General features: G+C 39.9%; 1 protein-coding gene and 1 pseudogene across 7 annotated transcripts in view; one reads left to right on the forward strand and one right to left on the reverse strand.

Annotated features, from left to right (window-relative positions):
- Nucleotides 1-26,361, forward strand: part of RBPMS (RNA binding protein, mRNA processing factor) — a 177,851-nt gene that overhangs the window by 84,439 nt on the left and 67,051 nt on the right. For 5 of the 7 annotated variants that reach the window (XR_005526122.1, XR_005526120.1, XM_039220818.1 and 2 more), the window contains exon 5: nt 24,805-24,837. The exons of the other annotated variants lie outside the window; for them this stretch is intronic. Coding sequence is in view for 3 of the 5 variants with exons in the window: in XM_039220818.1 (XP_039076749.1) it covers nt 24,805-24,837 (33 nt within the window). In the remaining 2 variants the exon portion in view is untranslated. The remainder of the gene's footprint in view (nt 1-24,804; nt 24,838-26,361) is intronic. 7 annotated transcript variants of the gene reach the window in all.
- Nucleotides 1,731-4,968, reverse strand: LOC120222738 (annotated as a pseudogene).

Consider the following 26,361-nt stretch of genomic DNA (forward strand, 5'->3'; position numbering starts at 1 on the left):
AAGTGATCATTGGGTTCTTATACTTGTTGACTGATTTCAGTAGTAGATTTGGGTTCTTTTGGAATCCTACATGACAAAATGTTTCCTTTAACAGGGTTTAGTAACGTTTCTGTGATGGCAATTCTAATCAATAGAACTGTATTACCATTAAATAGTTTAGTTTACCTGTTAATAAAAGAAGGGTGGGAAAACAACCTTTGTGTGATTCATTTAATAAGGTAAGACTTCTGTTTTGTGCTCTTTTATATACAATATGCAAGACACAAAGGAATGGTATTTTCTCAAGGTCTAAAAAGACTTTGGAATAGAAATTGAAAAGCAGTTTGGTTTTGAAGAGGAAAACGTGGCAGTCATGCAGACTTCCAGTGCAAAGAAGCCTTAATAAATGGAAAATGAAGAGAAATTGAGGGTATGTAGTATTATATTCTTAATGATTGAGGAAATTTATCAGTTGAGTAGTGTGTATGGTAAAAATTTTTAGGGAAATCTTTCATTTCTTTTTTCAGCAAAATACAGATATATTTAAAAACATTAGATACAGTTTATGAAAGAATAAAAATCCTATCTAGAATATAAAATAGTAGAACAAAGATAGGTGCTATTATACAAGTGGAATGAGTGAATATAAGACTGATTTTTTTTCAACCACATTTATATTACAGTTTTAAAACTAATATATCTTTGAAATCATAGAATTGGTAGACGATGTATTTAAGAATTCAGAGACTTACAAAACAATTCTATTGGTGATATTTATGTGTAGGGAGAAGCAATGGCTTATTGTATAGAACTATCGTGTTTCAAGGGACATGACTTAATAGTAAAGTTTTTATAAGAAACTATTTTTTATTTTAAAAATTCTACCTAAATTAAAATAACATTGTATACTCCTGCTCTAATTCCATTCTAATAGTCTACAACTCTATCAAATGAAATGGTAAAAGTTAAAATCTTAGCATTTTAGATAACAAAAGGAACTCAAGAAAGAAACTCAGATTGAAAGTTTCAAATACCCACTGAGTTTGGCACCTTTTCATTCTTACTACAAAGTATCTGCTCTTAGACATGGGGTTACCCTTCCTGGTGACCTCAGGTACAATAAGAAGGAAAGAAGCCACCAGAGACCAGCGTCCCTAGGCACGGAGGACACAAAGCACGACAGACTATGGCAGTCTGCAGAACAAGAAGTGGGTGGAAAAGCAAGCCGAATCTTCCATGTCTTCACATTTGAATGGAGTCACTCTCTGCATTACAATTACTGACTTTCCTACTGATCTAGAATTAAGGAAAGACCATGAGAAGTCAGTATCCTGTTTAAAGGCTGGCATGTATGTTATAACTTTCAAGAACATGCCTATGCAAATATATAAATTTTATGTAGAACACCTCTGATGATGCAGCATTACTGTGCTTATATTTAAAGACTAAAAATTTATATTTAACTTAAAACTATTCAAAGTGAACAGGCAAACAGTATGATGAAACCTGTTTATATCCAAGGAACGTAGTAACTGCTTGACAAATTTACCATCCTAGAAACTCCCTCTGAGAAGATCGAATAGGTAGGCTTAGCTTTCTGCTGCCCATAAGGCAATACCTGCTATGACTTAAACATCAGTAAGAGAGCTTATTGCCAGCAATACTTCAGTACTTGGCCAATTCCTAAGAGACCCACAAAGCCACAAGAAGCAAACGAAATACCCCAGGACCAATAAAAACCCCATTTCTTATCATCGCTTTATTTCTCTTCTACTGTTCCAGGCTCTTGAGTACATCGGGCATAGCGCTGCATTGGGACGGCATACAAAAGCATCGGTTTTACCTTCCAACTGTTAATTCTTCCCACGAAGACACACAAGGATAATGGTCTTTTTAACATATCTGGCAATTTAGAAGTCTTCTCTTGAATACGTCTAGAATGTCTCACTGGTGTTAGAAACTTGAGCTCTTTCAATGTAGAATCTGTATTGTCAAACGGTATCTTTGTGACATTTTGTGGGTAAGGTATAGTAGACCCATTACATTAAATTCAGCGACTTCCCCTGGTTTCTGCACTGAGGGTTTTAGGATCATTGGTGGAATCTTTTGGTTTGTTATTTTGCTCTTTTTTATCAGCTTGAAATACCACATTTCTAGTTTTCTTTTCCATGTCTGGATTTCCTAACTCTAGATTGACCCCTCTATCTTCAGTGCTGACTTCATGGATGTATTCCTTGGTTGCACAAGCCTCCTCAGTATTTTCTCCACGTTCAACTTTTTCTCAACTCTTCATTATCAGAATATCTGCAAGAGTATGTCGCATCTCTTCAGTAGGCTGAGAGCCTGCCAGAATGGCTTTCTCATAGATTGTGATAATATTTTCAGTAGGACTTGTGAGAGGTTCAATATGTGCAAGACCTATCCGATACTTAACAGGTTTCTTGGCATCTGGAATATTTTTAATCAGGTCATTCACTATGACCGATATTTCTTCTTTTGTGCATCCCTCACTAATCAGGCCTAGGCATTCAGAAAATGTCTTGATTACTTTTTCGGTAAATAATTTTTGTTCATTCTTTTCTACCAGGCCAGTCCAAAAGGACCCAACTGGGTTTTCCTGTCACCCTTGAGGCTCAGGTTGGGGAACTGAGCGAGGCAGCCTCTTCGGCACTTTCCTTTTGTCAGCTTTCCACTCAGACAAGCTTTTCTCTCTTCTGCTGTTTCTTTGGGCTGAGCTGACCTATCAGTAGTTGCTTTTGCTCTTGTACGCCTGCTAGGGTCAACGTTTTTTTGACTTTTCCATGAGTTTGGTGTTAGAAGATGCAACGGGCCTGGCCGTGATTTCAGATTTCACGCTTCTTGTTATTGTTGTCTTCATCTCCATCCTGAGAACTGGTTTTGGCACTAGATGAAACCATATTGAATTGTACTAATTCTCACGAGGCCCTTTCTGAATTCTAACATTGGCATAGCTTCTACTGATGCTTGTCTGACCGCGTCCTGAGCATTATCGTGGGGACTTCTATTTTTATTAATTTTTTTCAATTGCTGAGAAAGGGACAGAGGCAGCGTGAGCAGGGGAGGGTCAGAGAGAGGGAGACAGAATCTGAAGCGCTCCAGGCTCTGAGCTAGCTGTCAGCACAGAGCCCGATGTGGGGCTCGAACCCACGAACGTGAGATCATGACCTGAGCTAAAGTCGGACGCTTAATCAGCTGAGCCACCCAGGCGCCCCTATCGTGGTGACCTCTAATAGGAGGTTGCAGAAGCTGTCTGTTCTGATATGTAGTGCTCACAAGTTTAGTGGTAGTTGTCACTCTAGAGGCTCTATAGCTTTTGACGGTCTCAGTGCTGCTGTCTGTGCGCAGAGGCCCTGTGGTACTAGGAACTGTAGTCGAAAGTTTCTTCATTGCTGCAGAACTCGCATCTCTGACTTGTAGAGGCTTTCTAAATGAATGAATCTTAGACTGAACAATTTGGCCACAGTGAGATCCAAGCACAAGCTTCTTGGACATGTTATCATCTTGCTTTGTTTTTTTCTGTCATTATTTGTTTCTCTTTATTGTTTTTAAGATGAAACATTTGGCTTAATGTCGTATGTTAGCCTGGAGGGCCTCTTTAGTTGGTACCAACTGCCTAGTTTGCTTACTATCCTCAAAATTAGGTGTATCCATGACTATAGTTGAATTGGTTAATTCATTAGAAGGCCTTAAAGGAATACAGTTTTTTTCCATTGTTACCCAGGAGGTCTACTGACATTTTCTTTACCAGCCATTTTTGTCTTCAATTTCTGACCTTCTGTCTCTTCATGGACCTGGCCCTCAGAGGTCATCACTTTCTGGTCTCTACTGGATATGTGATTTTCCTCTTTGTATACAAAAAATGTTTTTCTTTTTAATATATGTTCCTTGAGTTTCTGTTGTCTTTGTTCTCTGAACTGGGGCTGGGCCCTCTGGCTCGGGGGCAGCTGTAGCTCCTGGGGCACTTCATGGCTGCTACGGGCAGAGGATGCGTCTCGGCCCTGACAGTCCCGGACTACTCTGGGAAAATCTTTAATTTCTAAGAAAGCATGTTGAAAAGGTACTTGATGCTGTCACATGTTGAAAAAACAGCCAAACTAATCTAGGGAAACTTTAGCTTTTCCATCCCCATAAATTCCCGGCATTGAAGTAAACACTGTGGTTATTTATATCACAGTGATTCCAGCCTTGTACACAATTTCGGTTTTGTTGAATAGCTTGAGCTCTCCAACTATCGAATTACCAAACACTATGGCATTAATGAATCCATTAGTTCTGTACCAGGCTTCTCCTCACGGATAGGGATATTATTCATTTCTAGAAGTGTTAAAAGGAAATCACCAAGCAAAAACACTTGTGGATGTTCTAAATGTGAACCTCTATCACGAGTATACTTTCTTAGTGAAAAGAGGTGGCTATAAAGTGCTGGTACAGACCCTGAGTACCGGGGGACACCAGGGGAGTCACGATAGGCACTGACCACACAAAGACCTTTTGGCTTCGGTTTGACAGAAGTCTGGACAACAGTCTGTTTCCTGTATTACAGGTTTTCCTGATAGGTTGTGCAAGTTAGGACTTTTGATCTTAATATTTGTACAGCTTGTGAGTTAGGTGAATTATTTCCACTAAACAAAAGTTTTCACAAACAGAAGCATCCAGATGGTGTATTTCAGCTCCCCCTCACCAGGCACTGTGTCAATATGTTTCTTATCAGTTTTTAAAATTTTCTCCCTAAATTTCTCTTTGCCTATTGCTCAATATGGTTGAAGAGGCCCAATTAGCGTGATCCCAGCTGGGACTTTTGGATGGGAAATATGCAAGGCTGCCAGATGAGATCATGAGTCCGATCTAATGTTTATCAGTTAAATCTGTTTATAACTGCTTACTCTTGACTTGCAAAGTTCTAAGGCAGCCATTTGACGTCACCGGGTTCAGGACTATGCCTGTGCCGGTCACTATAAGAGTTGCCATGATGCAGGGTTATTGGACTCTTTTTCTCAACTCTGCACTTTGGGGCTTGACAAACCCTCAATCCAGGTAGCCCCATCAAAGAAATTTGAGATAGGCTTTCCACAAACGTTGCATCACCAAAAGTGACTCATAACCCAAATACAATGTAAAAAAAATAAAAACAGTAAATGCCTAGTGCGATATTGTTTAATAAGTTCTAGAATCTGTCAGATTATTTTTCTGTGCTTTTCTCTGATAGTCCTGCATTTTTGGATTGTTATAAAAGGTTCCTAGGATGGCACAGCAAGTAATTTAAAAGTTGTTCTGAAAAACAACTAATGAAAATGACTGAGGAATTCGTTAAATTTCTAATTAGTCTTCTCCTGAAGAAAAGTTGGTTATTTAAATCTGTTAAGCATTCACATAAGAAACTGGACAATACAATGTACTAAAAGAAATACTAAGAAATGTTGGGGCATCTGGGTGGCTCAGTCAGTTAAGCAGCAGACTTCGGCTCAGGTCATGATCTCCTGGTTCGTGGGCTCAAGTCCCCCCCGCCCTCCCCAGCTCGGAGCCAGGAGTCTGCTTCAGATTTTGTGTCTTCCTTTTTCTCTCTGCTTCTCCCGTGCTCATGCTCTGCGTCTCTCTCAAAAATAAACATTAAAAAAATATTTTTTAATGCTAAGAAATGTTAGTATCATCCCCAAAGGAAACAAGCAGGAAGAGCCACTGATTCTCACATAAACTGATTTATATTCCAGTGATAAGTACATGTGGAAACCTCAGGTTCATCAGCTATTACATGGCTATGTGAAATAGCCCTCAGACTTGGCAGTGCAGCTTTTTTTGAGGATCCGACGTTTAAACTTAAACTCCCTTTTAAAAATGCTATCTCGTATTGAACTATCTCCATGATTCTTCAAGTGTTTCAGAATGTTGAGAATTTGTTTGCCTCTTTTGTAAATGTAAGTAGAAAATAAAGTTAGTGTTTGTGGAACACAAAGTGCAAAGAATGAGTTATTTGCTAGGACTCTTTCTGCTTGGATGCTGGGCCAGTTTTAGAATGAAAGTTCCCTAGGCCATTCACATGGCTCATTTTTCTGCAGTGCAGCACAGTTTGGCCCCTGAAATCACTCTTTATTGTAAAATCACTTTATTTTTAGTGAATGATCATACTATCCTAATGACTAGGGATTGTAGAGCTCCCCTTCCACACTGCCTTAATGTTTCTGAAATTCTGCACAAATTTTAACTTTTGGTCCACAAAGCTTTTGTCTTACTGTATAACTGTAATGCTTTAGAACATTTTAAAGACTTGGGGAGTAGGGATGGGACTTGAACGCTGCCCCTCCCTTAAAGTGGAATAGTGTTTTGACAAGGTGTTTGTCAATGGCTATATTCTTAATTACAGATACATACAGTGTGAGTTTCTTTATAATTAATGTGATCTTTTCATGCAATTTTATTGTATAGTTAATAATTATTATATAGGAAGATTAAAAACTTTTAATTACAGAACCATAATAGTCCAGGACCTTTATATACCTCAAAATAAAGGGGAGGAGTAAATGCTTCTGGAACATGAAGATAGATATATCTGCATTGTAAATAGGGGATTAAGAGGAATAAGAAATAGTTCTAATGTGATTATACTGACTAATCTACAATCTTAAAAATACTGTCTCAAAAGGCTAATATTTATACAAAAATAAACCATGAAGTATATTTTTAGGACTAAAGTTTCTAAAAATGTAGTTAAGTTTCAATAGAGAATTATTGAAAAATTAAGTGGTACCTTGGGTTACTTTGACATTGAGTAAAAGGGTCTAAGTTTTTGTTTTCTAGCCATTGTAGGGCAAGTTAATTTTATAGATTAATGCTTTTAAATTTAAAATTAAAAGACCTAAATGCAGTTGTGAGAAAATGTGTAGTGTAAACTGGTAACCAATGATTCTCTTGTATTTTGAATCATTTTTAATCCTCTTTGTCCTCTATTTGCCTTACATAAGACATCACCCAAAATTAAATGGATGAATAAATACACAGAACTTAAAAGACTAAATTTGGAAACGTATTGTGGGAAATGAAAATGAAGGGATTCATGTTTTCAAGCAGGTTAGTTTATAGTAAACAAAAATAGGCGAAGTGTAACAAAGTGTTTCTATACTTTCAAAAATGGGAAAAAAATTAGAATTCACAAAATATTACGGTACAATTTTTCATAGAATTTTAGTATTCATATAGAAGGCCAGTGTAATTGTGCAAATGAACATTGAACAGAAGGCAGAAGAAACTATTTAGGGTTACAGGTCCTGGATACATCGCAATGAAAAAAAGCAAACAAGGTTATGAAAGAGAATCAGTCTGTTTACACATCTTAGAATGCTAAATAAATGAAAACATTAATGGCAGAAATCTTTTTAGGTTTAGAAAGGTCCTGTCTAACTAGTAGGAAGATGCTAACTTTCCCAACCTTTACCATGTCATCTTGGTTTATCTGTAGGGGTGTTCACCGAAATACTAAAAACATACTGTGTATTTGGTAGGGTAGTTCTGTGTATTTCTGCAGAACATTAAGTGTTAACTGTATTGGTACCTGTGAAAAAGTCCTAAATCTCTAAACTGAGACTTGAGAGAACAGAGAAAGTTGCTTCTTGGTAACCAGTTACCATGTCTGAGAGGCTTTCTAGGCAAAGGCGGTGTAATAAAGGTGTCAGTCAAGCTGACCTGGTTCAAATCCAGGTTCTGCCACACTCTGATTCAAGGCCTTCCTCTGGACCGCCGTTTTCCTCCCATTAATATTCTGTTGATAGTACCTATCTCAAAGGGCATAAGGATCAAAGTAAATGAGATAGATATTTTTAAAGCCACTTAGACTCAATAGTAAGAATTCTGGTAATTAATGGGGATGATGACCTTCACAAAGGACTGCTTTTTATTCCTTAAGCCCCCCTTTGCTATAGTCTGATTTTAAAATAATGTCTTTAGAATCCCAAATGCCACTGGGTTCACAGTAGTTCTAAAGATTGACATGTATTATAATTAATGGTAAATTGATTTATTAGTCCTTTCTTGGAGCTCTGTTGGGAAACAGTTGCAGTATGGTCCTTAATATTTTCAAGCCTTCAAAATTTTGCTAGCCCAACAAACACCCCCCCTCCTTTTGCCCTTTTCAGGTTCCAGTTGAATCTGTTTAAAACCAAAGACCCCACATCCATTACATATAAATTATTTTATTTAGCAGCCCGGGAGATTCCCTAGTTAATTGTCAGACAGGCCTTTTTGCAGAGAGAAGTTTAGCCTCAGCCTTGTTAGATTACCAGTAAATGACCTTGAGATGGCACATTAGAACAGAGGCAGAGCACTGATTTAAGTTGCTCAGAGAAAGGTGAGATCAGTTTTGACCCACTTCAGTCCTGTTCTCAGTGGAGCACAGGAAGTACTTTGCAATTAACTTCCGAAGTTTGGACTTAATTGTTTACATTCTTTCCTACTAACTTGTGCCTAAGCCCCAAAGTCTTGGTTGGAAAGAGAGCTTGCAAGGTCTGTGCTATATAGTTCTTAAAAATCCAGTAGAAGGAGCAAATGCTACTCTTTATTTCTGTATTTTTACTGTATTCACCAGAACAGATTTTTCCCACCCATGGATTGATTTATCTGTAGTGGTACTTCTTAAAACTATTTCCTAATGTTTATTTTTGAGAGACAGGCAATGGAGGGGCAGAGAGAGGGAGACACAGAATCGAAAGCAGGCTCCAGGCTCTGAGCTGTCAGCCCAGCGCAAGGCTCGAACTCAGACAGTGAAATGATGACCTGAGCCAAAGTTGGATGCTTAATCAACTGAGCCACCCAGGCGCCTCTTTGGTGGTATTAATAGGATTGAGAACCAAATAATTTATTGGTGTAGATGGCACTCATTTTTGTCCCCAGTAAAACTGAGGATATAAAGTTGACTTCAAAGATATTTGTTTTTAATTGTAATTAATATAATCTTCCTAAAGAATTGCCATTATCCTGTCGTGTAGCTTAAAAATCAGTAACACCCATGTACACATTTTCTACTTGCTATTGATATTTAGTTTTAAGATGACTTGGTTATGAATAGGTTATGCATACATCCCCTGGATCTTGTTGAGGGGAGGGGTGTTCATTGTTGAAAAACTGGGAAGTAGGAACAAGAGTATAAAAACATACTTAGAGGCCTGTTGTGGGCTGTTGTGTCTGTTCTTTAAATGGAAGTCTTTCCAAAATGGTTTTGGAAAGTTGAAGCCACAACGGTCTTTTCAGTTGTAGAGTTTCTTTGTATATTGGCACTTGTTTCTCCTCCCCTCCTTCCATCTCTTTTGTTTTTCCTACATCAGCCACTAATAAAAGTTGAAAGTAAATATTGCAGAATCTTCCTTAAAGAAGAAACATAAAGTTAAGATGGTTCCTCAAAGGATCCAACAGGCACTTGAGGTCAACCTAAAAGAAGTGTGTTAAATGTGTTAGTTTGCCTGCTTTAAGTAGGTGGTCTTCATATGCCTTTCTACATAGACAAAGAATACTTGGTTTTTATTTTAATTTTTAAAAAAAATTTTAATGTTTATTTTTGAGACAGACAGAGCATGAGCCGGGGAGGGGGGGAGAGAGAGGGAGACACAGAATCTGAAGCAGGCTCCAGGCTCTGAGCTGTCAGCACAGAGCCCGACCCTGGGCTCTAACCCACGAACCGTGAGATCATGGATCTGAGCCAAAGTTGGACACTTAACTGACTGAGCCACCCAGATGCCCCGGTTTTTAGAATTCTAAGATTCATTATAGTGCCCAATGTTAATCATCTAAGAGTTTGTAAGGTATTTTGATATAAACCCACACGCATCTATTGTCTTATTTTGCCTGGCATGTACCTAATATGGGTTAGAGACGCAGGGTGGCCACCTCCTTCTCAATGGTTAGAAGATTAGTTTGTAATTAGTATGATTACCTTTTCTATGAAAAGCTCACACCATTCTTGAAAGTAGTCTCAGCACGGGTAGCCCTTTTATCTTAAAGGATCTGGGTACTTGGTGCAAGCTTGTGTGAGCACATGTGTTGCCTTTATGAAAATGATGCTCCTAATTAATCCTCGCTAGAGATTTAATCTATCTTTGTAATTATAATAATGAATTTACACAAACACCCTTGTTTTCTCCTTAGATATACTATGTGATTAAAGAAGGAAATTTCCTAAACTGACCTGGTTTAGTAATATAAAATATGGCTAAGAGTCAGGTTGTGATTTCTTTTATTGGCTTTATTGTTTAGGTTTTTTCCCTCTCTATGCCAGACTCACTGATTGAAACCTAAGATCTGGACTTTACAGAGAGAAACCATATCACCTAGAAATCATGTACTGATATTCATTATGTTTTATGGCTCAGAAATCTTTGCTGTGATAGCCGTAAGGCTCTGGGCAAGTATGGGGAAGTACTTGGTTGAGGCAGAACCTCTTTATTTCCCAAATGAGTGAAGTTAGCCATTAAAAATTTGAGGATTTTAGAGTGTCCAGCGGGGCAACAGTCATCAGACTGGATTGTAACAGGCCATCATGAAGCAGATGTGGACAATCACAAGTTTGTTTTGATATTACTTCAAAATACTGTCAGGGTCAAAATCTTAACTGAATGAGAATACTACCTAGGATCTGCTTCCTTTCAAGCTTTCATCGGTAGTGCCATTTGTGGAGTGGCTTCAGTCAGCAGGTAGTGGTAGTAAAAGGTGGTCCTGTAGCTGCTGCTTTCCCCCTTGCAAACGGAGGATAGGGATGGTTTACCCATATAGTCATCCCAATGATGAGAACTTGAGAGGTGGTGGCATTAAGACTATACAGTGAAAGGGACGGCTAGCAGCACCAGCCACATCTGGTGTTTGTGTCTGAAGGGTTCTAAAAAGTACCTTTGTCCCTACCAGAGCAGTTGACCTCTATTTACCTTCAAAGTCTTTAGAGTGAAAATATTCACGTCAGGATTCCTGAAGGAAAGGATACCTTCTGCACTCTGGCAGTGTTTCCTTCCCCATAATATTATCTATCTCAAACGTCACCGTAAAATGCTGCTTTCATGAGTAACTGACTGTGCTTGAAATGGAGACCTCCCCTTCCTAACATTGTCAGGGCCCAGGTCTTTCGATCATCCTTTTTAGGACCGTTTGAGAACATCGTGCCAAAAGTTCAAACAATCATGCCCTCTCAACCCTTTCAAAAATAAACTCTGTTTGACTCTGATTCTGTTGACATGTTTAAGATGGAGTTTATAGCTTCTTCAAAGACCCTGTCATGACTTTACAGGCATCCTATACAAAGCAGATTCTCCTAGGGCATGGTTATGTACCCAGGGGCTGGCTGGCTGGCTAACAAAAAAAAAAAAAAAAAAGTGTGTGTTAGTAGAAAAGAAATAAAATTTAGTGGAGGTGGATGTCCAGTCAAATGCCCCAGATACCTCTGAAGTGCTTCTACCTAAATTTCCCAGAAAGTAGATGCAGTCTCTGCAGTTAGCAGTCAGTCCCCCAAAAGGCACTCACATTATGTGAACTAACACAGATGGACAAGAGGAAGAGGAGGAAGATGGGCCTTAGCTCCCTGGTGAGGGTGGGCAGGAGTGGTCGGGGGAAATGAAACCAGGTGGAATGAAAGAATACTTTGAAATTACATAGTACTGGCTTGGACAAGAGCTCAGCTAATCCTGCTTTGTCCAGTCGTGAGAATCCCAGTTATGAATCTCCTCTTTTTCCAGTGGTAGAAGCATCTTTCCAGAAAAACCGAAGGAGAAGTCCTTATCAGCCCATGCTTAGTAGTGGTAGCTCCTTAGCTGGTGAGTGCTGGGCCACAGGAATGTTTATCAGATGCCAAACCTTAACCACTGACACAGCTTTTTTCTTTTTGAAATGTTTATTGTTTTTAATGTTTATTTCTGAGAGAGAGAGGCAGTGTGAGCAGGGGAGGGTCAGAGAGGGGGAGACACAGAATCTGAAGCAGGCTCCAGGTTCTGAGCTAGCTGTCAGCACAGAGCCTGATGTGGGGCTCGAACCCACAAACCATGAGATCATGACCTGAGCCGCAGTCGGGTGCCCAACCGACCAAGCCACCCAGGCGCCCCTGAAATGTTTATTTTTGAGAGAGTGTGCATGCACAAATGGAGGAGGGGCAGAGAGAGAGGGAGACCATCTGAAGCAGGCTCCAGGCTCCAAGCTGTCAACACAGAGCCTAATGCAAGGCTTGAACTCAAAAACCTGAGATCATGACCTGAGTTGGATGCTTAACCAACTGAGCCACCCAGATGCGCCAACACAACTGTTTTCTTAAAAGCAACTTCATGAGGTGAAGATAGTTTTCACGTCCAGTTGATAGCTGACGAAACTGAGGCACAGAAAGGTTCAGTGGAGGTAGATTTGAGTGCAGGCTGACTCCAAAGCACACTCCTTATTGTAGCAATAAGCCTCTTATTTGGGAGGAGAGTCCACCCAAAATTGGTTGTGAGGTTCAGTTAGGGTGCTCCTTTGTAACTGTCACTATAACTATAGCTGATATTTCTGGAAAACTTTTTATTTTCCTCCTGCCTTCACCAATAAAAGGAAGGGGACTCACCAGGACCATTGTCTCCTAGTTCTTTCCTGGTCCTGGATTTTAGGGAATAGTTAGTTGCAAGGTTTTTCTCCTTTTATTGTTGGGGCACGGCCGTCCTTTACTTTGTGCATTTCACCATAGGAGTCTGGCTTGGTGAGAGTGTGAATTTGCATGCTGTACTTTATTGACATGAATAAAAATGAAGCCAATGATAAAACTCGTATCCTAGGAAGTGGCCTAGTCAAGTAGGAAGTACTATTAAAATCCTTTTATTCCAGACCCAGGATGGCTACTGAAGGATGATAATGGGTTTGTCTGCTGTGCCCAGGCAGAATCTCTTAGAACACCGAGAACTGAGCTTGTCACAAAATGTCATCTGGGGAGAAATTACATAGGCTAAAAATCAAGGCTAAACCTCTAGAGACATTCCAGGCTGGGTGTCGACACATATTCCTTTGTCACTGAAACTTTCGAAACAGGTTAGTGTCATCGTGTTTATGGAACATCTGCTTTAGAAACAAAATTGTACAATTTTTTTTAATTCGAGGAGTTAAAAACAAGGATAGATGACCTCTAAAAACCTCATATTCACGTTAAAGACTGTTCTAGTAGGCAGTGGAGCAAGGAATTGTACATGGATGCGTAGCTCAACTTCAGCCCAAGGGCCATGCAAACCTACAGAGAGCCCTGGGAAAGGGGTCACTTTCTTCAAGTGTGATCCAGATATGTTGCCAATGGAGAGGGACACATTCTTTTCAAATGACTGTTTAGGCAAGGAGGACAATGAGTAATAAATCCGTTTATTCTAAGGTAAATCCAGAGCAAGGATTTTTGAGGTAGTTGGATTAAGAAAAAGAACAAGGCGTAATTGCTCAGTTTCTCAATAGGCAGTGACCCAGCTGCACGGGGCTGTTGTGTTAAGAGTCCTGATGTTTTTGCAAGCAATGCCCTATTTAGGGAAAGTATGAAATACGGTTCACATGTGATAGATTCTTCTCCTCACTTGTTCATTCCTTGTGGGATCCCACATCTACCTAAATTTCAACACAGTGGAAACTGAACAACAACCTCCATTATCATCAGAAAATAATGCACTCTTTGTAAGATACAGAACTTCACAGAACTGTAATGTACACGTGTACACAATTAAGGGATTCAGACAACTCTGGATTCTCCCAGTCAACTATCAGTTGAGGTGGATTTCTTGATGTTTCTGGATCTTAATTTCTCCATCTGTGTTAGGGAAGTTACTGGCCTTGTGGGTAAGACTTTATTGTATCAGACTGCCCTTGGAGTATGTCTGGTATTAATCCTTGCCTCCTTCCTGCTGAATGCCAACACGGTCTTAAGTCTCATAACAGCCCCCAAACACTCTCACAAATTTCCAAATCTCCCTAAGGAGTTGGGGTCAGTGGGGGATGGGCAGTGAAGAGTACCACCCATGATCGAAAACTACCAGACTAGGTGGTCCCAAAAAGTAAGTCATAAAATTCTGTGAGTTTCACGCTTTATGTAGATAGCTGTTTACGAAGCATCAGAGAACCTGACCCAGACCTTGTGCAGCAAACTGCTTCTGATCTTTACTCAGTTGGGGTCTTTTTACACTTTATAAACGGTAATCACATTTTATAAATGGTACAAAGTTTTTTTTACTCCTTCGTTTTCAGAAATGATATGTTGGAAGACATTTTTTCAATTATGGCACTCCCCTCCACACTCCTGTTTCCTTTTTTCTAGTCATCTTTTCTATTTATATTTATTACATGCACTTCTTTAACTCCCCTCCACACTTTGTTTCTGAACTTTGTCTCCAGAACAGATTCCGCAGATGGACATTTCTCTTTGGCTTGAGTCGTTTTAAGGCTCTAGCCGAATGTAATGTTTTCAGACTCCTAGTGAAACTGTTGCATGTACTTTGCTTAGAGTCGGTTTCTAATCTGAATATTTTATGCTGCCTGTAGAAGAGAAAGCTGACAATACTCACAAAACTGTAAATATATTTTGGTCCCCTCAGACTTCAGAATAACTCTAAAGTATGTATTTACCGCCTCCTCTCTGGCAGGAATGACCTGTCAATTTTCAGAAAACAGTTTGTATTTCTAACTTTTGTTTTTAACTTCTAAAAGGTAAAAGTTAATTCTTTCAACTTCATTTTTTTGTATGTTGAAAGATTTATGGTCCCCAGGTAGCCAAAATGCCCTCTGAAAATAGGAGGCTCTTATTCTTAGCCCTCTTTATAAAATGTTTTAAAATATAACTGCAGAGATAAATGCAGTGAGATATCGCTTCACACCTATTAGATGTGCCTAAAATAAAAAGGCAATAAGCAGCGTAGATGACGATGTGAAAACGTTGGGACGTTCCATCATTGGTCACCAGATTGAAATGGTACAGCCGCTTTGAAAAACAGTCCCACAGTTCCTCAGAAATGTTAACCTAGAGTTACTACAGGATTCAGCAGTAATTCAGCAGGATTCTACTCTTAAAGAACTGTATCCACACAAAAACTTACAGGTGTTTATAGCAGCCAAAAAAGAGGAAACAACTCCGTGTGCACCAGCCAGTAAAAGGATAAATATAATACAGTGTATTCATACAATAGATTATTATATATAATACAGTGTATTCATACAATAGATTATTATAAGACAATTAAAAAATGAAGTTCTGTGTGGTAACATATAGAGGATCTTCGAAAAACGTTATCCTTTGTGAAAGAAGGTAGTCCCAAAGGACCGTGTATTGTGCGGTTCCATTTATATGAAATACTCAGAATAACTAGGCACATTCAGATACTGAAAGTAGATTCCTGGTTGGAGGGTCGAGGGGAGAGAGGAATGAGTGACTCATGATGCACACCGTTTCTTTTGAGGGCTATGAAAATGTACTAAGCTCTAGAGTAGCGATGGTTCTCCAAGTCTGTGACTATATGAAAACTCATTGAATTGTACCCAGAAGGATGAATTTAGAGTTAGAAATTACATTTCATAAAGCTATTCATAGCATGTGATATTCTAACAATTTTTAGAATAGCATTTAATTTTTCATTAAATTGGCACTAAATAGAAACTAAAGTCATAAATAGATTTCAATATTGGGTTATTTAGAAAGGACTTGAATACATTTTTGTGATGGGATGAAAAATCTTTAGAATGTAGTGTAGTATAATTAAGCCACTTCCAGCGTGTCAGTCTCTTGGCCCTGTCTTCCCCCACAAACTATGATGATTAGAAAGCTTTGGAGTACAATGTATAGGTAATAATCATTCTTTATTAGCTTGTCTTACTTACGGATTAGCTGCTTTATCAGCTTGGTCTCGTAGCAGTGGAAACTGGTTTTAGAGCACTAAGTTTCGGAAGAAGCCAGGAGATTGCTGAGAAAATGGATAGTTAATTGACTAAAATTCTACCAAATCTGTGATTTCAGTAAATTAGAATACAAAGCTTATACACCATCAACAGAGTATGCCAACCTCTAGTTACTCCTGAGAATTGATTTGGTGCTTCGTTCCCTGTAGATACTGTTAACTGCTGTTTACAGAAATTAGCCATGTTCACCTTTTCTATTTGGTCCTTGAAAATTTAGAAGGAAATCAGTCCCCCGACGCCCCTTGCCCCATGCCCTGGTCCCACCATACTGCTTTCCTCTGTCTGGTGGGATGATAATCACTACTTTCAAAAAGCAAACTGAAAGCATAAAGAGGTGTAACTTAGATTCAGCGAGAAGGATGGCCGGCAGTGGACACCAGGTAGATCAGCTACCACCTGGTGGAGCTCCGAGTCTTAGAGTTTATTGCAGCAGGTTATGAGGTAGCCCTGAGGATTTATTGGGGTCACTGCTCGGGTAAACCTGGAGAGGCACAACAGAACTCCAGCTCTCAGATCTGTGGTTTGGTACCAGAAACCAAGATAAGGAGGGAGGTGTGGAGTGGGGAGAAGACGACAAGATCCAGGTACTGAGATTAGATTATGAGGTCAGAGAGCGGTTACTACTAAGTTTGACCTTGACTTGAGCTCCTTTCCTCTGTTTTTTTAATTTCCTGGACATAAGATAGGGGTTTCATTGACTTCATTTGGGAAGGTTAGACGTTTCTCAAGGCTAAGGAAGAGCTGAGCAGATTGTTACAAAAGAAAATGGATTTTTATGCATTGAGGTTTTATTATATGTATAGTTTCTGGTGGCAGATATTCTCCTTCTGTATTAGAAACTCTCAATGAATTGGTTAAAACCTGTAACTTAAAAGGCATTTCTTTCTCCTTTTCAGCATAGATGCCTGGCTAGGCAGGGTTTTCTGGATGCCCCACATTCCTTGAGAGCAAAAGTGAGTCTTCATTTGGAGTTGGGTATGGAGAAAGGGGCAGTAAAAAGCTTATTACAATCAACCAGGAAACTCTTTTCAGCGTATTAAGTTGAACCTTAAGAAGCTGCTGCTACTTCATTACTTGTCTCTGACAAAAATAAAAAAATAAAAAAAATAAACGAAACCATTTTTTCTGATCCAGCACATCCAATACAGATCAGATCTGCTGGGTTACCGGCTCAGAAAGGGGTATGTGTGAAATGCCTAGGAGATTCTGATAGGAAATGGTCCCCCTCCCCCTCCGTCTAAATAAAGAACTGGGTTAATTGTGACTGTCTTCCAGAGGAGAGCAGAGTCCACTGACCATGGAATGAGTGGTAGAGGTAGCCTGTTCCTTGCCAGTGGTTTTCATATCATTCACCGAATGGAATAATCTTAAAACGTTTGAATTTGTCCAGATTGGGACTTTGTAAAGGCTTTTCAGGCTGGGACTCACCGCGAGAAACCAGGCATTGAGCACAGCTCAGCCTTGAGAATGTTCCCTCCCCCAACTTCAGGCCATCAGCTTCACTGACCCTTTATAAAAGCAGTGTTTATGACAGCAATTTTAGCTCGTTACCTTTACCCTTCCCTTCTTGTGCCCCCTTTTAAAAAAACATTGCAGCATTTTTCAGTTAGAAGTTGAAAATGAAATAAAAATTACCTACAATAAATTTGATTAGAAATGTTTGGTTATTTAAATGCTTCCTTTTAAAGGTTCAGTATCTCAGGAAGTTATAACCGATGGTAGGGGCATGTTAACATGTGAAGTTCTCCACTTTTCCTTCTACAGATGTAAGATTGACGAATGAGTTGTTGAATCAACTTTAACTTTTTAAGTGGTAAAAACCGTTTTACCTGCTATGAATACATAGATAAAATACCAAAATAAATCTGACTATATTTCAGATGAGTAATATAACCACACCGAAGGTGGTAGAGAATGGGGAGTACTTACCCAAATAATTCTTGAATATGCATACTGGCTGTATACTTTTAGGCTAAAAGGTCAAAAAGAACTGTAAATATTGATTTTTAGTTAATATGTTTGTTTTTATGTTCATACTGTTATAGCAATTCTGACAATACTTAGTGTGCATTCCTGTATCGAGCAAATAAGTAAACGTATAGTGGATTCACTCTTGGATGCAGTGAAGGAGTTAGAAATATAGAAAGGGAAGACTAATTAACCCAGTGGTGTCAGGTTGGGATTGGAGCTATCAGTACAAACTTGTATTTTTAATATATCTAAATAGATGTAGAGAAATAGATAGATGTAAACATTGTGCGTGTGTGTGTGTGTGTGTGTGTGTGTACACATACAAATCTGGGGCGATCTGAGTACCAACACAAATAGCAATTATAAATTATAAAATCAAATAAGCTATGAATCAGTGCTGATATGAGTGAACAAAAATATGGAGCTGAAGAGCTTTTCTTTAGAGTAGAAAATAAACATTAAAGGAATGATGGGATTACAAATCACCATTTGGCAGCTGCAAAGTAATGATTGCCCCAGGTAAGAATTTTCAATAGATGTTAAAACTAGTAGGTGAAAGTTTAATTAAAAGAACCCAAGATTTCTGTAGTCTCAAGTATCTTCCTATGCGAGATCTTTATTTAAAAAAAAAAAAACAAAAAAAAACCTTACTAGTGGAGAAACTTGGCAAGTGATCAGAGTTATCACTAGTAATGGGACAAAAATGACATCATGTGCCTCCTGATATGGTGCACTGAGAATGACACATCTCTTTTGTGATATTCCTGCCAAAAATGCATACCCTGCATCTAATCAAGAGACAAATCAGATAAGCCCAGATTGAGGGACATTCTACAAAATAGCCTGTACTCCTAAAAAATGTCAAGGTCTCAGAAGACAAGGACAAAGGAAGATATTCCAGGAGAGTTAGAGATGACCGCTAAATGCCGTGTATGATTCTAGACTAGATCCTGGATCAGGAAAACAGATAATCTTTGCTTTGGGGAAATCTAACTATAAAGAGTAAAGGAGCATTGTGCTTCAACTTACTCTTCAGCAGTTCAAGGAGGAAACAAAATTATGTGGGGGGGAAATCTAGGCAAAGGGCATATGGGAATTCTTTGAAATACATCTGCAACTTTTCTATAAATCTGAAGTTATTTGAAAATATTTTTAGGGGCGCCTGGGTGGCTTAGTCGGTTAAGTGTCTGACTTTTGCTTAGGTCATGATCTCGCGGTTCGTGGGTTCGAGCCCCGCGTCGGGCTCTGTGCTGACTGCCAGCTCAGAGCCTGGAGCCTGTTTCAGAGTCTGTGACTCCCTCTCTTTCTGACCCTCCCCTGCTCATGCTGTCTCTCTTTCTCTCTCCTAGAAATAAATAAAACATAAAAAAAAAAGAGAGAGAAAATAAGGAAAGCCAAAAGTAGGGAATGTAATTTCTGATCTTGATTCTAGGGAGGATGCTAAAGTAAGAACTACAACAGTCTAATTTTAGAGAAGGCCTAAGACATCAACTGAACCATTTCTCTGCCTCAGGTCAAGTTGGGACTACTTTGGGGGGCATTTTTGGAGGATTTTTGGGCATTCCATCCCCATCTCTTTTCAGTTTGATTCCTTTTATTTTCCCTGAAGGTGTTAATGAACAGTTAATTGCCTAAGGATGGGCTTGCTGACAAAGGAAAAATAAATGGAGGAGACCTGATGACAGCATTTCAAAAGCTGTTAATAGCAAATAATCAGTGCTGTGGGTAGGCCCTCAGGTTAAACAGACTAGAGGAGATCTGGTCAACCTCTGGCCCCCACCTCACCCCACCCCATTCTCTCTGTAGAGTTTTTGCAGTAGTGTTAGCATGTTCCTTACTGACCACTCCCCCTCCTCCAAAGATGAAAGCTCTGGATTCTCTAGTCGGTGATTATAAAGGGCAAAGAGGGGCACCTGGGTGGCTTAGTCGGTTAAGCGTCCGACTTTCGCTTAGGTCATGATCTGGCGGTTCGTGGGTTCGAGCCCCGCGTCGGGCTCTGTGCTGACTGCCAGCTCAGAGCCTGGAGCCTGTTTCAGAGTCTGTGACTCCCTCCCTCTCTGATCCTCCCCTGCTCACGCTCTCTCTCTCTCTCTCCTGGAAATAAATAAAACATTAAAAAAAATTAAAAAAAAAAAAGACACTAATATATTTGTAAAGATACTGGGATAGCTGCTAGCTTACAGATTTGAAGGATGTAACAGATAAGACTCCATCAGGCATGAGGGTGGCTGTGAAGACCTCACCCAGTGATAGGGATTTGGAGACTTTTTCTGTAAGAAGAGACTGTTCTGGTGACTTAGTGCCAGCCAACCTCCATTTTCTATGTGTCTAATACTTAAGGTTGAAATCCTCAGAAGAAAAAAACCACATTTGGTCACTTTGGACAGCATCTGTCCCTTGAATAGTCAGAGCTGTTGCTAGGGAAGTAAGGGCTCAGAAAGCACACATCGGCCCCTGGGTGTCCTCCCAGAGAACGACCAGCGAGGAGAGCAGCCATCCCAAATGCCCTCCCTTTCTAGTTCTGCTCTAATTGCTTGGTGTCTGGTCTGTTCCTGTGTCTCCTTTCAGTTCAGCTGCCCCTTTACTACTGGAGTTACCGTCTACTACAGTGATTCTCAAATATCCCTGTGCAAGCAGCAGTAGCATGGGCTTGGGAACTTGTTAGAAATGCAGACTTCCAGGTCCTAAACCTGTTAAATCAAACTCGAGGTGTGGGACTCTGCTTAGGAAGTCAACCAGAGGATTCTGATTCATGCTGACATTGGAGAATCAAGGATCTACTAAATCTGATCATAGTATTTACGCAGTTTAAAAAATTTTAGTGTCTCAACTATCCATATATTCCAGAGTTCTTCCTCATGGCATGAAAGGTCCTGGGGTCGCAGTCGAGCCTGATTGTGCAGTCATTTATGCCACCCCACTCCTCATGCACGTATATGCACACACTCACCTTTCTCTACATCCTGTCACACAGAACTTTGCTGAGCCTTTTCCTGGACTGCCACCTGGTAAATTTCTGCTCTTCCATCACTTCCTCTATAATGCTTTTGCGCCCCCCCCCCCCTTCCCTAGTCGCTTTCTGCCTTGGCCCTTGGCTGTGTTTCTCACAAGGCTGTAGACATTGTGATTAGCTGTTTAACCATTAGTTTACCTGTACAGCTCCACCACTAGAGTGTGAACTCTGAACTCCCTCAAGGTAGAGACTTCATTTCATTGATTCTTTTGTCTCACTATAACAAGGATTATGTGCTTGGTCAAATATTTTTTATTTTTTTATCATGAACCTTTAAGCATACCAAAAGGTAAAGAATATGGTAATGAACATCTTTTAACCCATCACCAGAATTTACCAACTTAACATTTTGCCACATTTGCTTCCTCTTTTTTTCTAAGTGTTTCTAAGTAAATGCTTGTTGTATCGTTACATTTTGCCATTATAGTCTTTGTATTTTAGTATTAAAAGCCAGAAACATTTTCATAAGTTACTGTAATATCACATATCATTGACAGTTCCCAAATATCCCAAACCTATTTGGTTTCCTTTTTTCCACAAAAGGTCTTTTAGATCGGCTTTGTTCTATCAAGGACACACACTGCGTATGAGGGAAGGTCTCTAAGGATATTCTAATCATTCTAGAATAGCCCTTCTTTCTTTCCATTATTCAGTGAATAAATCTTAACCTTTTCTTTTTTTAAATTAAAATTTATTAATTTGAGAGGTGGGGGGAGGGGCTGAGAGGAAGGAGAGAATTCCAAGCAGGCTCCACACTGTCAGCACAGCGCTCACTACAGTGTTAGAACTCACGGACTGTGAGATCATGACAGAAGCTGAAACCAAGAGTCAGACACTTAACTAACTGAGCCACCCATTAGCCCCTAAACTCCTAACGTTTCTCCTCACTCATGTGGGATACCATTAGTCCCAGATCAGTGATAGTACTAAGGAGTTGGAATGATGTACCTGTAGGTTCAGAAAAATTGTCTCATGTCCCAAATCCGTGATTTGCAGCCAATAAATCATTCCCGTAGCAAGCAGTATGCACAAGAAGCCAGTATCACAATAGCTAGAGAAATAGGGGAGCTACTTAGGATGTGGGCTTTGTGCGTATTCAGTTGGTATTTTCTCCATTTTGTCTTCAGCAAATCACTGGAAAAGCTATAATTCATTTAACAGTGACTCTCTTTATACCTAGAGGCTTGAGTCTTCAGGATTTGGTAACTTCACCTTGTCCATTTCCTTCTATTGTATTATATACTAGCTTTTTCCTTAGCCTTTTAGGATCATGAGCTTTGACAGAGTTTTTGAGCAATAAATGTCATTTTTATGCTCTCTAATTTGCGTAGAATCTTAATCCAATTTAAATAGGAAACACAAATTTGCATTGGGAGGTTTAATCCCACAATTGAGAAAAGTCTCTTTTAATCTTTATTTACAAATAGTTCTTTTTTTTTTTTTTTTTAAATTTTTTTAATGTTTTATTTATTTCTAGGAGAGAGAGAGAGAGAGACAGTTTGAGCAGGGGAGGGTCAGAGAGAGAGGGAGTCACAGACTGAAACAGGCTCCAGGCTCTGAGCTGGCAGTCAGCACAGAGCCTGACACGGGGCTCGAACCCACAAACCGCGAGATCATGACCTAAGCGAAAGTCGGACGTTTAACCGACTAAGCCACCCAGGCGCCCCTATTTACAAATAGTTCTTAAGTTTCATTACATTAAGAGAAAAAGAAGAAGGATATTTTAAAATAATTCCTTCAAGATAGTCCTGAAGGGAGGAAGAACTGACTTTGAGTTTAAAGCATAACAGTATGTAAATGCAGAGTCTGAATTTTCCTTAGGAGCTGCTCGTTGCTGTCTGTAGCTTTTGAGATTTAATTGTTAAGAATTCTAGTGATCAAATACCCAGGCTGTACACCAGTTGAAGAAGACTATTCCTGTGGGTTGAGTCACCTGTGATAAGGGAAGAGGTGGGATTAGAGATTGGGCTGGTGAGGAAGGGAAAATTTATCTGTGTGAGGCCATAGAATAGAAAAGAATACTGTGAAGTATTTAGAAACTAAGGCCCAGGAAAGAAAATTGTTAGCAAGACCAGCTGGCGCTGCCATAACAAAATACCATAGACTGGGAAGGTTTAAACAACAGACATTTAATTCTCTCAGTTCTGGAGGCGAGAACATCCAAGATCATGTTAATCAGCAAATCCTCTATCTGGTGAGAATCCTCTCCCTTGGGTGCAGTCCTCACTGTGTGCTTTTGGAGAAAGGTCTCTTGGTGTATCTTCCTTCTCTTCTAAAGTTATACTACCAACCCCATCTTAGGGGCCCACCCTTAAGCTCTTCTCTAAAGCCAGTCACCTCCCAAGACCCCACTTCCCAATTCCATCACATTGGGGGTGAGGGCTTCCATCTATGAATTCTGGGAGGACATCAGCACTGAGTCCATGACACCAAAGCATATGATTTGAAACACCCTGGTACACTCTTAAGAAAACTAGACTGACTATTAAGGATACATTATTTATGTCAGCACGACCTTTGTACATTCCAGAGTTGGCCCTGATAGAGATGTCAGTGTTTGTAGTTCATCGTGAACCTGTGTTGGTTTGGTCCCCGTCCTCGGGGAGACTGTTGGCTGTCCCTGTAGTCAGATTCGGAGGCTTCTCGGTAGCTTTCTTCTCAAATTGATAATCATACGGATCTGCAGAAACTCTCCCTTCTGGTGACCATGCAGGTGTAAGAAAAAGATGTCGCTTCATTATGAGGAGAATTTTGGCAAATTATAGGCAAGAAAGGAAAAAGTTGATTTTGGAAGGCACCGAGTCCCCCCTTAACTTGGCAGTAATCTTTACCTGACAGCATTTGATGTGAAATCACTCTGTCCAGAGAATAATCTTATTAGGCTTTAATTAAAAGCTCAAGGTGGTTTTTTCCCCCCCAGGTCTCTCTGTCTTCCTCTATCTTTTTTTTTTTTTTTTTTTTTTTTTAATCTTCTCTGTTTCCTTCCATTTCCATGTTCTCCCTGCCCCTACTCCCCCCGCCCTCCATCATCCTTTAACATTTAAAACGGTTTTGGCTTGGCTTATCCCTCTGGATAGAAACTGAGCTGAGCAGGATATTGATTACCAAATATGGTATTGCTGCTAAAGATGTTAGAGGAATGTGGCTTGTATTCTAAGCCTCCGGCCTCTGAATAAGCTGCCAAACAAATTAGGTCATTTTAACTTCTGAGCTTGCCTTTTTTTTTTTTTTTTTTTTTAAATAAGGAGCTGGAACTTTGATTTGGAACATGATGGTGGTGTTATTTTAGCTCATAGGGAGGGAGGGATATGAAGAGGAGGTCGGGAGTCGGAGAGGCTTAATTCAGCAGGTTTTAGGACGCGAGCCATCAGTCCAGGCGGTATAAAAGGCAAGCATGTTATACAGAGCCTCGGTCGACTCTGCAGCCCCAGTGGAGGAGCTGAGGCTTGGAATTCAGACGTGCAGCCTCATTTTCTGAGGCTAGAATCTCCAGATGACCATTGACCGGTCCCAGGATGCTCTTCTCATGCTACAGCGGCCTGGACCACAGTGCCCAGGGTTCAGAAAGTTCCTTCTTGGGGAAGCAGCAAGTACAATACAAGTTGGCTTCAAAAAAAAAAAAAAGTTCTTTCTTCACAGGAAGGTTGGTGGAGTTTAGTGCCAGGGAGGACACCCTGAAATTGATGGCAGATGGGCGGATCGCTACCACGTGTAGTGATGGGGTGTTGTGTGAATAGGCATAGCATACCTTTAGCCAGGGACTGCACTTGTCTCTCCGCAGAGATCACAGCTCTTTGGGTCCATATTTGGAAATATTTATCCTCTTGTGATCCTAGCTTTGATAGCGGCAAATGCTCTTACGTGGAAGCAGATGAAAGGAAACTCTGCTTCAGAATGTGACTGTATTCTTTTTCCTCATACAGGTCTTTGGCAAGATGATACTAAAGTTTTCTAAGGTAAAATGAAATAAAAACTGAGAACAGTTAGGGAGAGAGTTTCTTTTTACATTTCTTAATACCTGGCACCCCATTTTTGCTTTTTGTTGTTGGTTTGGGCTGTATGGAGTGGATTCCTTCTCTTCCCTCCCACCGCTGTGTGCACCCTTCAGTTGGTCTCTTCTCAGAGAATGGGTAAATCAGGCTCACAGAGAAATTCCACCCACTCCAGGATGTCTGTAGGTCAGGGCTCTGTGGCTTTTGTTGTATCTCCCTGAAGACCTCTCTTTCTTCCTCCCCCCCCTCTTATTTCTCTTACTACAGTTAACCATCCAGTCACAGGCCCTTCGTCCCATCTTTGGAGCTGAACCTGTAAAGCTCAGAGTTGTTCATCCTGGTCTACAGAGTCAGAGATTCTTACTAATTTCTTGTGGATATTGCTCTGACTTTTCTTCATGCTAATTAAGTAGGAAGGGGACTTTGGGGTTCCAAGCTCACATGTACCCTAAGCGGAAAACCTGTGTTCTTAGGATACTCATTTTCAGAAATCCACCCTCTTTCCAGAGCATACCATGCAGACAGACATGGGACATGAGCCTCTTTTGGATGCACATTTATATACTATCCTGGGATGTCTTTTTGTTACTGTTGTTGGGGTCCAGAATGCATAGCACTGGAAAATAGGTAGGAATATTTGTTATGCTTAGTAATGGAGGCATTCTTGAGTGGTGGGAAGGTTTCAAAATAGATTTATAGTGCCCTAAATCTTGTGTTGGCCCTAAATCTTGCGTTTTATAATGTTTGCAATTATTGAATATGTTTTGTTTTAGGTTAACTGTAGTAATAGGGTCAAGGGTAATTGAAATTAATACCTACCCCCCTTTGGTCCATATAATCTGTTGTCTCTAACCATGTAGCTGATAAGCCAGCTGTAATCAAAACTGGGATGTTACTACCTCAAGACATTAAGACTTTATATAACTTTATTAGCTACCTGGAATTAAATGATACTAGTTACATTGAAATCTTGAATCTTAGTTCCTGTTTTAGTAACTCAGTACTACCATGTATCACCATTATGAAAGCCTTCTAGTTATAAAGGGAGGGGAATTTTCTCTGTAAGTGATTAAACTGAGGCATTGAAGAATAACATTGTTCAGTGTCAGAATGCTAGTCAGGGCCTGGGTCTCCATGATTTCCAGTATTATACAGAGCTTTACCGTAATTATTTTGTTCTTATTGGTAGCCATTAATTTAAGTTTTTATGCTAGGAATTTGCTGGCCCATAATTAATACTTGAACCTGGGGGCACCTGGGTGGCTCAGTCGGTTAGGCATCCGACCTAGGCTCAGGTTCATGAGAAACCTTGTGTTGGGCTCTATGCTGACAGTGCGGAGGCTGCTTCGGCTCCTCTGTCTCCCTCTCTCTGCTTCTCTCCCGCTGGTTCTCACTCTCTCTTTCTCTCTCAAAAATAAATAAACTTAAAAAAACAAAACAAAAAAAAACCCAAAACACCAAAAAAGAAAAAAACTTGATCCTGGAGGT

This window comes from Hyaena hyaena, unplaced genomic scaffold (genome assembly GCF_003009895.1).
Source record: "Hyaena hyaena isolate Hyena2069 unplaced genomic scaffold, ASM300989v1 scaffold_17, whole genome shotgun sequence".
In the NCBI taxonomy this organism is placed as follows: domain Eukaryota; kingdom Metazoa; phylum Chordata; class Mammalia; order Carnivora; family Hyaenidae; genus Hyaena; species Hyaena hyaena.